At 29.7% G+C, this 14,776-nt stretch overlaps 4 protein-coding genes and 1 long non-coding RNA gene across 10 annotated transcripts; 2 read left to right on the top strand and 3 right to left on the bottom strand.

Moving 5' to 3' along the window:
- The first annotated feature begins 265 nt into the window (after positions 1–265).
- Positions 266–3,251, top strand: LOC100744621 (tumor suppressor candidate 3). The gene is made up of 8 exons (XM_003491714.4): positions 266–445; positions 710–888; positions 967–1,084; positions 1,629–1,769; positions 2,146–2,286; positions 2,354–2,504; positions 2,857–3,022; positions 3,229–3,251. The coding sequence occupies exons 1-8, from the start codon at positions 353–355 to the stop codon at positions 3,242–3,244; spliced, it is 1,005 nt and encodes a 334-aa protein (XP_003491762.1). The 5' UTR covers positions 266–352; the 3' UTR covers positions 3,245–3,251.
- Positions 3,252–3,607: 356 nt separating this feature from the next.
- LOC100744185 (polyprenol reductase) lies at positions 3,608–6,635 on the bottom strand. 3 transcript variants are annotated; one of them, XM_033322348.1, is made up of 7 exons: positions 6,620–6,635; positions 6,117–6,484; positions 5,369–5,650; positions 4,756–4,904; positions 4,317–4,505; positions 3,933–4,228; positions 3,608–3,860 (listed from the first exon to the last, which is right to left on the bottom strand). In XM_033322348.1, the coding sequence occupies exons 3-7, from the start codon at positions 5,545–5,547 to the stop codon at positions 3,768–3,770; spliced, it is 906 nt and encodes a 301-aa protein (XP_033178239.1). In that variant the 5' UTR covers positions 5,548–5,650; positions 6,117–6,484; positions 6,620–6,635; the 3' UTR covers positions 3,608–3,767. The 3 variants fall into 3 exon arrangements, with proteins under 3 accessions (XP_033178239.1, XP_033178240.1, XP_012244440.1); XM_033322349.1 differs by lacking the exon at positions 6,620–6,635 and having other exon boundaries at positions 6,117–6,242; positions 6,343–6,583; XM_012389017.3 differs by lacking the exons at positions 6,117–6,484; positions 6,620–6,635 and having other exon boundaries at positions 5,369–6,093.
- Position 6,636: 1 nt separating this feature from the next.
- Positions 6,637–10,230, top strand: LOC117152032. Its single transcript, XR_004462251.1, has 3 exons — positions 6,637–7,310; positions 7,442–7,564; positions 9,643–10,230. It is a non-coding gene; the product is annotated as an uncharacterized LOC117152032 (long non-coding RNA).
- On the bottom strand, positions 7,779–8,840 carry LOC112213333. The gene has a single exon (XM_024369607.2). The coding sequence runs from the start codon at positions 8,667–8,669 to the stop codon at positions 8,241–8,243; it is 429 nt and encodes a 142-aa protein (XP_024225375.1). The 5' UTR covers positions 8,670–8,840; the 3' UTR covers positions 7,779–8,240.
- Positions 10,231–10,236: 6 nt separating the features above from the next.
- On the bottom strand, positions 10,237–13,720 carry LOC100744070 (TNF receptor-associated factor 6). 4 transcript variants are annotated; one of them, XM_012389015.3, is made up of 6 exons: positions 13,602–13,720; positions 12,368–12,429; positions 12,027–12,157; positions 11,602–11,911; positions 11,383–11,531; positions 10,237–11,293 (listed from the first exon to the last, which is right to left on the bottom strand). In XM_012389015.3, the coding sequence occupies exons 2-6, from the start codon at positions 12,422–12,424 to the stop codon at positions 10,696–10,698; spliced, it is 1,245 nt and encodes a 414-aa protein (XP_012244438.1). In that variant the 5' UTR covers positions 12,425–12,429; positions 13,602–13,720; the 3' UTR covers positions 10,237–10,695. The 4 variants fall into 4 exon arrangements, with proteins under 4 accessions (XP_012244438.1, XP_012244437.1, XP_012244439.1 ...); XM_012389014.2 differs by having other exon boundaries at positions 13,415–13,611; XM_012389016.3 differs by lacking the exon at positions 13,602–13,720 and adding an exon at positions 13,411–13,429.
- Positions 13,721–14,776: the final 1,056 nt, after the last annotated feature.

The following is a 14,776-nucleotide window of genomic DNA, read 5'->3' as shown; positions in this document are numbered from 1 at the left end:
TAAAATATTTGGAAGTTTTAGAAAAAAATTAAAAATTAAATTGTGGTTTTATACTAGGATATCAAAATTTAAAGTTTAAAAATTTTTGTATGCGCTCCTGACAAATGTTACATAAAAACTTAAAATATAGAATGTATGATCTTAAAAGTCATTATACAATGTATATATAAAATAAAAAATAAATTTATAAAAAAATATTTGTTTAGTGTAAATAATAAAGTTTTGGTACGTTTATTTATTTGGATAAAATTTGCCACGTCGTATTGCATAGACCAATAAGATTCGTACATTATCTGCATAGCTGTAACGTGCTCGTAGTAGAAGATTATTTGTATTTGTACTATATTAATTTATGCTGTTTGTAATGGATTTTAAAACAAGTATTATACTGTTGGGACTTATTTTAAGTTTAAATCATGTTTATGGGCAATACAGGATGAAAAATGTGAGAATTTAATTACTTTATTGCAATTGTTATACATATGGAAATGACAAATTATTTTTGCAATTTCTTAAATTCGATCCATTTCAAAAATGATCAATGAAACAATTATGATAATATTAGAACGTTATTATTAATGCACTTTAACAATTTTACGCAATATACAAGTTTTCAACATAACAAAAATATGTTTAACCTTCAATCACTCAAAATTTACTTAAATTTCAATTTTCTTATATTTAATATAAGTAAAATAATGTATTTCAGACTCCTGGCTCTTCATTGTCAGACCGAGTACAGCAGTTATCAGAATTAGCTCTCACGAGACCTGTGATTAAGTTCAATGGAGCAAAATTTAAAGAATATGTTAAAACTACACCAAGAAATTATTCTGTTGTTGTAATGTTTACAGCTATGGCACCTCAAAGACAATGCCACATATGCAGGTAATTTTAATGTTAATTTATCTTCAAACTTTATTACATTTAATGTTAATTAGCCTTTTTATATTTTTACTTTATCAGGCATGCAAACGATGAATTTGTAATAGTAGCGAATTCATTCAGATATTTACAATCTCATTCAAAGAAGTTGTTCTTTGCGTCTGTAGATTTTGATGAAGGATCTGATGTTTTTCAAATGGTATGCAATACATCTATGCTTATACAGGTTATCCCAGAAGGAAACTAAATCATTTTCATAGTATATTTGATAGGTTATTCTGAATCATAAAAATCATATATATTAATAGAAACAGGGACCAATACTTAAAGGACTTATAGTACTTATAGTATTCATTAAGAAGAATAAAAAATATCTAATCGGTCTCCTTTTGATAGTAATGCTTTTAACATAAAATCGATTTTTATTATTTATTATGCTTCCATATCATGATCATATTTTACTTCTGACATAGAAGAATTGGAAATATTAGTTCAAGGTTGTAATAAGGTTGTATACAAGATTATTAACATCAATGAAGATTATTCCATAAACTCAAACTGTGGTAATTGATAATGTAGCAAAGTGAATAACAATTATCTCGAAAAAACATAAACCAAGTCTCACTATATATGACCTTGATTCAGAATAATCTATTAAATACATGGTGGAATTTTTGCCTGTGACACTCCATATATATAGGAATATAATACATGAGAAATAAAAGTAAATGTATTTACAATAGATGCGATTAAATACTGCACCAGTATATATGCATTTTCCACCAAAAGGCAAACCAAAACCTGCAGATACTATGGACATTCAAAGAGTAGGATTTGCAGCAGAAGCAATTGCAAAGTGGATATCTGAACGTACTGATATTCAGGTATTTATATACAAGGTCGTTGGTAACTAGTGGTACAAGCGGAAAGGGGGTGATTCTACGTGAAAAAAGAAGTCGAAAATATAGAATAAAAATTTTTTTTTTAGTTTTTTTAAATTTTTCCATCGAGACAACGATCTACAGTGAGGTCCGTTATAACGAGACGCGATAAAGTGCACGCTTACCGAGCGAAAATTCAAAGTCGATTTTCTCGAAAACAAAGCCTTAAACGAAGAATGTTTATTCTATATTTTCGACTTCTTTCTTTGCGTAGAATCACCCCCTTTCCGTTTGTACCACCAGTTACCAACCACCCTGTATATATGTATGAGTATTTAATCAGTAAGAATCATATTAACATGTTCAAAATGTGTTATAGATTAGAGTACTTAGACCACCGAACTATTCTGGCACAGTGGCAATAATAATGTTGCTAGTACTTATTGGAGGATTTTTATACCTGAGGCGTAACAATTTAGATTTCATTTATAATAAAACAATTTGGGGTCTTGGTGCATTGGTAATAGTCATGGTATAAATATATTTATTGAAATGACAATTTATCTTCTAATGTTTTTTTAAAACAGTTCTTTACGCTTACAATGATATCTGGACAAATGTGGAATCATATTAGAGGTCCACCTTTCATACATAGATCACCCAGTGGAAACGTAGCTTACATACATGCTTCTTCTCAAGGCCAATTTATTTTAGAAACATACATTGTTATGATTTTGAGTATCCTTTTTATTAAAGTGTGTAAGTGATTCATAAAATAAATTTTAATCTAGTTTAACCCTTAGGCATTTGTTAAACAAATATAGTATTATATATGGTGTTTAATCAAGTAATACAAAAATCGAAGTTTTTACTAAATCATCAAACATTTTCTATTTTTGAAAAACTATATTAAATTTCAATAAGGTCTATTTCTTTTATTTCATAAAGGATTAATGCCAAAATTCGATAATCGTAAATATTCGACAGTGAAATGTTATGGTTTGTGTACTATACAGTTGTTATGACCTTACCATGGCTTTCTCAATGCATAGATATATAGCTAATATTTTTCTTAACAAAATGTAATAAGATGGAGCAGTGGTATTGGGTATGATATTAATGACTGAAGCCGCTTCACGTAAAGGTGATGTAAAAAAGCGACGAATATTCGCGGCAATAGGCGCTGGATTAGTCGCTATCTTCTTTAGTTTGCTGTTATCAATATTTAGGAACAAAGTACAGGGCTATCCGTACAGGTAAATAAAATATTTTTAATTTGTATTTTATTCTTAATTGATAAAATATTTCCATGTTGGTGTATATTAATATATTTATAAAAACATTAATTATTGTGATGTATGCAAAAATTCTGAATAAATATATCAATATACTCCACTTTTAATATTTTTCTAAGAATTACTATTATCTCGTATCTCAGAGAGGATTAAATTATTTGTTTCAGCTTACTGTTTAAGTGAAAGAATAAATAAATACACAAGAACTCAATATTTGTATATATTGCAAAGAAAATTTCGCACTTATTTGTCAATATTAAAAATTAGGATACAAATAATAAATAAATACTTTAGCTTTAATTATTGTTAAAGTGTTGTATTTTGATCATAATTTACATTTGTTTGTACGTAATGTAAAATAAATTAATATTTAAAATCTTATTTATTTTATTATTGTCTTAAGTCACATCAATTACACAAGATCATTAGCGGGTGGAGATATTATGAGGATATAACATGTGAGAACTATGAGAAAATAGTGATGGTGTAGACTTGCAGGTTTATGTGGACTTAGAACTACCAGAGCCACACTGAAGTAAGCATATATTGCTTAATATAATTTATTTCAAATGTTATAAAAAGATATACATTATTAACAAGATATAACTACTTCACTTCTTTCATTTAATTATAATATTGCTTCGTAAAATATAATTAAGATTTCTGTAATAACATTATATGTATAATAAATAGAATTTTGTCATACTTAAAAAATATAAGGAAGTAGAATTCTTCGCGACATTGGATAATTTTTAAATGTTTGTATATACCATTTGTGAGTCAGTACAGCAGTAACAGTCTAAAATAAAAGAAAGAAATTATTAATTCAAAGTTACATACATACTTTAAAAATGTTATATAATATTTTTACCTGATTAATTATTACCCAAAGTGTAATATAATGAAAATTAGTACTTTGCCATAAGATAATAGAAAGTAGTATATAAATAATTATCTCTGTAAATTGCAATGAGCCTGATATATACTCAAACAGACCACCATGTGGTATTTTATATGCTGTGGAAGTAATCTTTCTATCTTTATTATATCGTAAGTTACTAAGAATAAAATTTGTCCTGAGTTGTACATATGATGATAGTACACAAATAATAGCACATATTAATTGTAAATATGTAATTCTTCTCCAGGAAAAGTTTCCTTCTGAACCTATATGAGGAACATGCAGCTTCAAAAAAAATTGGCTTCAATTGATTAAAAACAAATTTTAATCTGATATTTATAAGTGTTTAATTACCTTCAACAAAACCATCAGATTCACCTATGATACATACCAAAGATCCTATGTAATGTATGTATCCCATTAAATAATGGCTAATATTCATCATATTATCACTAAAGATACTTACAAAATGTGTTTCATAAAATCGTTTCCAGCAGTGTAAAGTTAAAACCAGAGTTGCTATAAATGTACTTTCTGGTGATACTGCAAAACATTTGTTAAATGAAATGCTTACTAATAAAAGATATTTTTTATTAGTCTTTTACGCCTAATTTTTGCGCCTAATAATCTACGCTTAAATGCTCCGTCGTCATTCACATATCGATACACGTATTTCTTTTAATCAAGTCAATTCTCGAATTTATTTCTCTTTCAATTTTCGGCGATCTATTTTCGAGCACTTATCCAGAGTTTAATAAGTAAATTTAAAATTCAATAGCATCTAAGTATTTACCTAGTACTTGTCTGAATGATCCCAAACATATATCTAATATCCATATAACATTTTTGGAACTATTACCCGTCCATAAAAATTTACAAATTATCAAATATAAGACATAACTTGAAAGAGGTGCAGCCAAAACATAAAAATGTCTAAACCATCTAAAATGTTATAAATGATTACTTTTCTAAAAATATTGTAATAAACTAATAATATATTGATGAATTTGTTGAAAAGCTACTTTCTCAGTTGATGAGATTTGAATGGAACTTTTTCTAATCACTTTGTTGTGACGTACATATAAGAAGAAAAATAATATGTGAATGCATCCGTATATTAATATTGTTCATGAATATGCTAACAATATTTCTTTCTTAATTAAATTATCGACTGTTAAATATCATAAATGTATATAATGTGCTTAATCTAACTGACGCCTATTAATATCAACAGTACTTTATTTTTTCTTAAAATCAGTAGGGTTCATCCAATCTTTTTTATTATTTCTCTTGTTATATGTACGTCACAACAAAATGATTAAAATGTGTCCCGTTCAAATTCATGGGTTCTTCAGAAAATTGGCCAGTATATTAAATAATTAATGTATTATATTATTATTACTCACCTTTTAGGTACTTCTGCATTTTTAATTATTGATTGATAATTAATGGAGTATTTACCGTAACGAAAAGAACGAGTTATCAAAATGGGCAGGTAGGCTTCCATAGAAATGAGTAATAGTCCAAGAATACCCGTAAATAACGAAGCAAAAATAAATATAATACGTATAATATTTATTTGCATTTTATTTTAATTCTTACTGACAAAGTAAATGTAACACTGTATTCTGATACGTCTGCTACTACTTATTTGTTCCACTAAACCCACTTTCGTACAAGTTAATATACTGGAACAAAGTACATATGTATATTTATGTATATAAGTATGATGGCAACTATATACATATGTATTATTGTTATCTAATCAATATTTCATAGCTATGCACTGTAATGGAACTGTTTGAATAATTATTGTATGTACAAGGAGTATAGTTGAGGAGCACTTATTGGCTCCTCATTTTCATTAATCTCACAAAAAATTGTTTAAAACAATCAGTGGATCAGTGGATAAAAGGATCAGTGTCGATTTGGTTACAAACTACAATAAAAAAATTTGCTTGATTTTTGCAAATGGCACTATATATTCTTCACTTGATAGAGTTATAGCTGACTCCAAAATGAATTCAATGATTCTACTAAACTATGATTTTCACATTATTTTGAGTTCAGAAATTTTGACTTCTATGGTTAGAAACATCAATGTGGAAAATTATTTTATTTATTTATTTATTGGAAGTGTTACATATTACTTACTATGCTTGATTCTGACCCGTATCTTAATTATACGGCAGACATATGGATGAAAAATAATACCTGCCACATTTGCAGGCCACACGATAATCCTTGCCTCGCACAACAACGCCACCGAAGATTCAGAAACTACAGAAAACGCGTAGACAACATAGCCATCCGACTTAATCATAAGAACTGATCCTGTACTTAAAGGGTTATGCATTTAATTCAGAAGTAACTTAATTACCCGTGTTCGCGAAAACATGTGGGTATGGCAATAGTATAACATATACGCTTGCAGTGTTGTTAGAATTAGCCGAGAAGGCAGAGCGATTTAGAATGTCGACGAAGGAGTTTAAATTTGATGTCACATAAAGAGAATACAGTCCCTGAAAAAACGAGCCTCACGTTTTCACCCTCGGATAAAAAAAAAGGCAGATGTACTAACTAGTCGAAACTCTAAACTCAGCATGGAAAATAAATTAAGAATTTACAGAACAATAATAAAACCAATTTGGACGTACGGAATACCACTAACAGGGACAGCAGTAATGAGCCACATAAATAAACTAGGGTCGCTGTAATGGTCAATGTCCCATGGTATGTCAGAAAGAAAGATATACGCAAAGACCTAAAAATACCAACAAATAAAGACAGCAAATTCCTAAGAGGAATTGATTGTAAATACTTTAAGATAAGATAAAAATAGTATTATCTAAAGTTAGTGTTCTACTTGTCCATTATAGCATACTGTGCAAAACGGCATATTATTGTTGAATTTATTTACTACATAATTTCATTTGTTTCATAAAATAATTTTTCAATAGGGACTAATCAATAATTTATAGGGACTAATTTAATAGGGATAAAGAAACTATACGTGATCGTAAGCATTCAGGCCGCTCATCATTACACAGGAGCTCAAGAAAGTATCTGCGATTTCATTCCAGTTTTTTGCAAAACTTATTAGTCAATAATGCTTCACAAGACAAGATGATTTAAAGGATTGCGTATATCGATGATTATGGGAACTAGCGGCGGAAGCATCTGACGAAGATATACAAAAACTCGTATAATGTTACGATAAATGTACAGTGGTATATATACTAAAGTTACGAATCAAAAAATCTTTTTAAAATGCATTTTTATTGTTGTTATTTCAAAGGAGGTATTACTTTTTGGTACTCGTACATAATACCATTTGCAAAAGTCAAGGTAACCTTGACGTTTTATTGAAACAGCAATCCTTTTCGTAAAGTTATTGGAAATGCCATAAAAATGATGGATACTCTAAGACTATACATATAATTATAATTATATACATATAATTATAGACTCGACTTCAGATACTTCCGAGACATTTGTAAAAAACTGCAGGTACCACTGTAGTGTATTTCTGCATATAATTGTGCGTAATTTGACCGCATACGTCAGTTTGGTTGCCGCTTATCTTCTGTTTGTAACTGTGAGTCGGACGAATATAAAGGATCCGTGCACAATGTATACATCCGAAGATGCAACAAATATCTATTATATTTATTTATTATTTATTATTACTTAGTCCGTGACTTTCGGCTCTGGACGAACTTTCGGTTTTACATCTCGTATCTATTTCGCTTCTCATATATCTACCTCCCCTCTTATCCACTCTATTATATTGCACTCCCCTAATTATTTTGTCTCTAAAACTATGGCAACTTTTGGGCTTTTGCCTCCTTGCTGTGCTTCCGTATTGTCGTTCCTCCTCGTCTTGTATTGCCCTTCTCTTCTCCATTATTGTTTTTAGTTCTGTTAGTCCTTCTCCAGTCTCGTTTAGTATTTTTTCTGTGTCTTTTGGTCCTCCCGTTATTTCGCATTCTTCTATTACATGTCTCAGGTCTTCTTCTTTCCTTTTACATAGCCTGAATCTTTTTTCTCCTTCTTCTTTCCAGTATCCCCTTGCTTTGGTCTCGTTTCTACATCTAAATCTTGCTAATATTTTTCTGTCCTTCCACTTCATCCTTCCTTTAAGTATTTTGGTAACTCTTCTTTGGCAATTTTTCTATGATGTATGTTATATTTGAATTCCCTTATCCTTTTCCCCCTCTCTTCTGCTTCTCTCTTTCTTTTTTCTTCTATAATTTGGTCTACTGTCATCTTTTCTTGCTATTTTCTTGCTTCCATCTGAGTTCCTCCATTTCTTACCTCTTCTAGTCCCTTCTTTCTCTTTCTTGCTCTTTTCCCTTCTTGGCCATTTCTCCAGTTTTTCTCTCTTTCCTTTATGCACTCCCTTACTAGCTCCTTTTTTGACTTTATGGCTTTCCCTTCATACCTTGCTGCTCTTCTTAATGCTTTTTCTTTGATTTCTGTTAGCTTGCATTCTTCTATCAATATATAATTTGGTGTTGTCATATCTAAACCTAAGATCCATTTCACATATTTTCTTTGTATTCTATCCAGTCTTTCTACCATGTTCCAGCCCCATACCTCTGCTCCAAACAGCGCCACGCTGTCTACCAGTACTCCAAACATCTTCATTCTCCTCTTGTAGTTCTGTTTGAAAATTCTTTTTCCCATGCTCCATGTTTTCTTCATTGCTATTGTTGCTCTCTTTTTCCTGTCTTGTATGTGTTTCTCATCACTGCCGTTTTTCTGTAGTATGTACCCTAGGTATCTTATCTCGTCCACTTCTTCTAATTCTCGCTCTCCCCATTTTCATTTTCTTTGTCTCCTCTTGTTCTTTTTTTTTTTTGAAAACTACTATCTTGGTCTTTTCGCTGTTCAGTTCTAATTCGGTTTCCTTTAAAAATTTTTTAAATCACTCTCACAAAATCGAATATAATACCGCGTTTCGCGTATTCGTTTCTCACTAATTCTACGACACAACAACACGGCCCCGATAAATTCAACTCTGACAGCATTTTCCACGCTCATTTTTCCCTTAACATACCTTGGTAACGCTCACACCACTCCTTGACAAGATTAACATATTTTGACAACGTTTATAAACAATTACCCCTCACGCCACGTCCTTCCCTGACGTCACACCATCCCACATATCCTTTAGCTGCTCTTCTCTATCCGTCATCAGCACAATATCGTCTGCATATATCAATTGACCATACCTTTCTTTCTCCTACCACTATGCCGCCAGCTTGTCGTTTCCTTAATTCTTCTCAAATGTCTATTATAATTCACTTAAAGATGAAAATCATCAATGTGTTGGGTTTGGGGTAGATCTTTAAATCTATCATATAATATCATTTTATGCCGTTTGCATATAATAATAACAAATTAATTATAAAAATAATAGGCAAATGAATAATTGATATTATTTTACGAGATAAAGTAATCATTATTATTTTGTCCGTTTTGAGATATTGATAAGTATTGTCGGACGCCACGAGGCGGTCGGATTGGAAAATTTATCCTAATCATAAAATTAATACATTGATTATATTCTTTTTTAATTGAATTTAATTGAAACAGACATTTCTTGCAGCCTCTCATATACATTGTGCACAGGATTTTTACGCTCGTCCAAACAGAACATCTCGGTTACAAACAGAAGATAAACGGCCGGCGACCAAACTGGCGTATATAATACCACGGGCGGATAGCCATAGGCAGAAATATACTGTAGTGATATCAACAGTTTTTTACGAATGCTTGGAAATTAAACGGGACTGGTGGTTATGTGCATAAGGGAAAATTCACAAGGTTGATTTCTATAACATATTCAAAAATTATCGACGTCGGGAAGGACGGAACAGTCCTATAAGGTCACTAAATTTTTAATTAATTGGTATATTTAAAGGTATATGTCCGCTACTGTATGTACATATCTAAAATACATTGTTATATGTTTCTGAGATCTCGAGGAAAAATATTTTAAGTATAATACATATATATGTGAATTAGAAGTTTTATTTCAATTAAATATTTGTAGACAAATAGAATTAATTTGATCACATTACAGGACGGATTACAGTTCCTTACAAAACACGCATAATTACATCTTACACGCACATACATACATCTAAAGTGAATTAAAGATTGTATTCAATATTTATAAAAAGGCAACAGATTTTTACATTAAAATAAATATATTTCTTTTTAGCACAACTTTAAGACATTCAATCGAATCAAGTGCGTACTTTTCGATAAAAATGCACATTTATATGATTCTGAATGAATGCGTTTCGGATTTAAACTTTACTTTAGGAAACAAAATTATAGTCTTCTTTTTTGTGTCATTTATTAGTTTTCGACCTTTAACTTCAGGAATGTAGCGGTTCAAAAATTGAGCGTTTTTAGTGTAATTTACACTCTGAGTTACTTTGACATTTTGTCTTCTATTTGACAATGAGTTCAATGAGTGGAATCGTTGGTTGTATAAAAATGCACCTGAATGTGTTATATTACTCAAATTTCAGGTTAAATGATACGCATTTGTGCCAAATCGAAGTTTTAAAGAATGAATGATTGAATTAAATGAATGAAAGAATAAATGAATTTTTACTTGTTATATTAACATAAGGATGGAAATTTCTAGTAAATTTCTTAAAAATGGCTCTAATTTTAGACAAGGAAAAAAACCAATGTCACAAACATTTTTAAATTATATTGATATTTTAAATTTATCATACACATGAACTTCTATCCTGAAAATTAAACAATCATTTTCCAAAAAATCAGATAAATCTCGTATTCGCACAAATTCTGTATAACCAAAACTGCGCTTATTGAGTTCACATATTGGTTTTCTAAATGCTTCAAGATCTGGTCTTGATGAAGTTATTTCTCGTATATCTTTCTCCCGATTATCTGGGTGAACCAAAACAAAATACATTGTTCCATTGAATGGCCAATCTAGACCATCATCATTTTCTGACTTCATTATATGCAGAAGGAGTGACAGAGATTCAGGATCTTTAGAAGATATATTAATTCTAGCACAAATCTTGTAACCATTAGGGCTCGTATAAAAGCCAGGACTATAAAACATTTTTAACGAATCATTCATCATGGTTTCAAGTTTCTCATGAAAACAATGTAATCTCCAAATATAAACTCCATTACAACTACGTAAAGACATTTCTTCCTGGCTAAATCGTAAAGAAGTTTGCAAAGTTGTGAGTTGAGTTTTGTAATTAGAAATGCTTATAGATAGTTCCTTGTTTTCTTGTTCCAGCACCACTATCCTTTCATATAGATTCCTAACAGAGGATAATATATTTAATTACAATAAAGTATTTAACATGCCCTATAGAAAGTTTTTATACAATAGCATGCAAAAAGAATTTACTTTAATAAGTGTTGCCATTCTAATGGTGGTTCGTTTTTTTCTATAGAAGTTGTATTTTTTGGTGGAGGATCCCATAATTTAGATTCTGCAGCTATATTATCAACGTTATTTTTTGAAACAGATAGTTGTGTTAATATGTTCAGGATCATCTATGAAATAGATGGAAAGTCATTTCTATATTGTAACAAAATATGATTGTATCAAATAAAATAAACTAACAATTAAATGGATATTTATATTTCCTTCTAAATGTGCATGTAAATCCTCTTCAGTATGAAAAGTTTTCATGCAACCAACATTCTTAAAGGAACAATAGACAGTTTGTGAATCTGCCAGACTTCTTTTATATGAGCATCCATTTATATGTGCTTCTATATCCATTGGGGACATTTTAATTTCACAGCCAAATTGTTGGTAGAGACAAGGTATTCGTTGTTGTGATATCTCTCTGCTTGTATATAAATCTCTGAATAAATCATTTTCAGATTTTAAACTTTTGCTATCAACTGGACAACAAGCACCTTCTTTTCTAAAATATAAAAATCGGGTTCACAAATGTAAAATATAAATATAACATGTTATATGTATATATACATATTTAAGCATGTTACTTTAATATAGCTTAATATAGAAATATAACTTACTGAAGCCAAGTGTATATACATTGCGAACAGAATTTATGACCACAAGATGTTAAAACTGGATCACGCAGCCAAGTTAAACAAATAGGACACTCGAATCTAGGTTCAAGGTATTCTTTCAAAGCATCACCACACTTCATATAATAGTTCAGTTACCAGAATAAATGAAACATAATAGGAGTGTTAACACAAAATGGAAAGCAAAGCCTTTTGAGATGTACATTGTAATAGCAATGCAACAAAATCAGTTTTTTACAGTTTTTAACAACAAAGAAAATGAAATGAAATAAATATTACTAATATCTATAAGTTTAAATACAATAAATATAAATGCACATACGTACGACAATATTTTCTTCAGCTATCTTAACATGATCTTTAAAATTGTCCGACTTGGCCATTTTATCTGTAAGAACTTATAATTTACTATATACACAATAATTATAATCTGCAATATGATACAATTCTATCAGCATAAAAATATATCAACAAATACGTTATTACTTGCAATTATTAAATTGTAAAAGCAATATAATTTATTTGCAACTATGAATAGTGAAGTTTATACAAGGTATTTCAATTAAATTAAATATCCTAATTATTCTTTCTGCTATTAAAGGTAACAAAAAATTTGCTAAAAACTTAAATGTTTTAAGGCGTGTGTTTGATAATATTTGCTTCTTTATAATGCAATGTTATTAGTTAATAACAAGACAAATTCAATAAATGATTATATCATAATATTGAAGTGTTCTTGTATAAGTAAAACGAATTTAAATTGATACCATATAAAAATAGTAAATTAGCATATTTTGTTACATGTTTGACAGATCAATAAATTTCTACAGAAAGCCATGTATTACCATTAATTAATATTATATTTGTTTTTTCTCCTTTGTTAGCAAATATATAACAACACATTTCGTTATTAGTAAATAATCTTTAAAATGATTTTAGGGACATGTTTTTATCATGATCAAGATAATAATACATTGCATCTTATAATGAAAAATGTTCAATCTTTAATTTTGTTATGTATTTTTACATTTACATGTGAGATAGTAATTGTTCTTTATGTGATAAAGAATAAACTATTCCACATTTAAAATTGTATTAGGAGATAATTTATCTTTTTTTTCTTTAATTTTTTTCTTTAATTTGCGATATTTGGCTAGTAATATTGGTTTAATTCTGAGTGTCCAAATGCGTGCTTTAAATCTATTTAAATTGCTCTTAATCATCTTTTTTCATCTTTAATAGCAACAGAAATAGTTTAAATATCCGATTCAAATGAGGTACTCTGTATGAAACAATTGCATTGTTATGTATATGTATGTATAATAATTTCTATGTACACATATTTTGAGATATAACATTATGAAGATACCTACAACTATTGTAAACGATGATATATTTTCTTCTCTCTTTATAATACAATTTTTTCAAAAATATTTAAGAGTTTGTAGGATTTGTAGCCATTTTTAATTAAATTATGAGTCACTTTTTATAACAAGAGCATGAGAAAAACACTTCGATTATATAAATACGTATCATTAGAAAGAAAATGGGTGTACTCACTCCTATGATTCTGGTTGTTTCTGGGCTAGTGCTGCACCATACGGTCAAGTGCTAAAGGTGGCACATGCAAGCATATACAAGAACCTATAAAAGTATGAACCTGTCCTGTTGAGTTGCATGCTAGCATAGACAAGAACCCATTGAGTTCTACGCTACAAGAACGTATTTTAATTTTACGGTGTATGGAAAAGTTTATATCTGCTTTTCTGTCCGAGATAGGCAAGTGTGAGAATAACAAAATCATATGATAATTAAACTAATTGTAAGTTGCCTAAGAAAGAGGAATTAATTGTTTATTATATTTTTTTTAGGGAAGAAAAGAGAATATTCTCTTTCAAACGATAATGGATTTATGTAGCGATGCAATAATTTTAATACATTTTCCATACATCATTTAGATTTAACATCAACTCTTGGCACTCTGCATGTTAATCGTACTGGCATGAATATTTTTTTATCGCCGCATGGAACTATTATATTATCTTTTCTTTAGTAAGTACGATCGTGTTTGTTGAGACGAATTTAACGACCTTGCGTATGAGGTCATTTACTGTTGTAAAATGTTATAAATTCGTAAATTCCTAAACAATCAAGTGAGTCAAAGTCGCTAGCTAGTAGCTATTAGCTTCCTGTAAATGCTGTACACAAATATTGAATTTCTTATCTACCATAATGCTTCTCAAATTGCCAAACATTACTGAATCGTAGAAACTCATTTTAGTTGATATATCTTAGTTGACGTGTTTGAATAGTGAACATGTGTATGATAGTTTCATTTTATTTTGTTTGGTGTTTTGACTTTTTGACTAAATTTCGTTTCTGGGCACCAATCTTTTTTAACTTGTTTTGCATCTTTTGATAGTATTCGATAAACAGAGACTATGACATATCACATGTCACACCACACGTGTAACATCACATCCGAAATATAACAGTTTTTAATGTATTTTAGGGACAAAATTCAAATCCATACAGATAAAAGTCTAATACACATTAAGAATTGTCAGCAGATGTGCATTCACAGTCAATCTATATATGTTGGTCCCGTTGTATGATGAGATTTATGACCCAGTATTTGCTATTGTTGCAAGGAAAGACGAAAGTAGAAAATTTGAAAATACATGCTGTTTGTCGAAATGTCGTTGTCACGTCCCTGCTTCACACGAGCCGTAACG

Source organism: Bombus impatiens, unplaced genomic scaffold (genome assembly GCF_000188095.3).
Source record: "Bombus impatiens unplaced genomic scaffold, BIMP_2.2 scf_0611, whole genome shotgun sequence".
In the NCBI taxonomy this organism is placed as follows: domain Eukaryota; kingdom Metazoa; phylum Arthropoda; class Insecta; order Hymenoptera; family Apidae; genus Bombus; species Bombus impatiens.
Note: the sequence above shows the minus strand (reverse complement) of the source record. Positions and strands in the feature narration are given on the sequence as shown.

Coding starts and splice junctions, on each gene's coding strand:
- LOC100744185 (XM_033322348.1), bottom strand. CDS start 5,547: ATGCAAATAAATATTATACGTATTATATTTATTTTTGCTTCGTTATTT. Junction 4,506..4,755: donor ATCATTCAGACAAGTACTAG/GTAAATACTTAG, acceptor AATGTTTTGCAG/TATCACCAGAAAGTACATTT. Junction 3,861..3,932: donor TTTGGGTAATAATTAATCAG/GTAAAAATATTA, acceptor CTTTTATTTTAG/ACTGTTACTGCTGTACTGAC.
- LOC100744070 (XM_003491709.4), bottom strand. CDS start 12,944: ATGTGTTGTTATATATTTGCTAACAAAGGAGAAAAAACAAATATAATA. Junction 12,158..12,367: donor TAGCTGAAGAAAATATTGTC/GTACGTATGTGC, acceptor TATTATATGAAG/TGTGGTGATGCTTTGAAAGA. Junction 11,532..11,601: donor ATATAAATATCCATTTAATT/GTTAGTTTATTT, acceptor TCTATTTCATAG/ATGATCCTGAACATATTAAC.
- LOC100744621 (XM_003491714.4), top strand. CDS start 353: ATGCTGTTTGTAATGGATTTTAAAACAAGTATTATACTGTTGGGACTT. Junction 446..709: donor GGCAATACAGGATGAAAAAT/GTGAGAATTTAA, acceptor AATGTATTTCAG/ACTCCTGGCTCTTCATTGTC. Junction 2,287..2,353: donor TTTGGGGTCTTGGTGCATTG/GTAATAGTCATG, acceptor TTTTTAAAACAG/TTCTTTACGCTTACAATGAT.
- LOC112213333 (XM_024369607.2), bottom strand. CDS start 8,669: ATGAAGAAAACATGGAGCATGGGAAAAAGAATTTTCAAACAGAACTAC.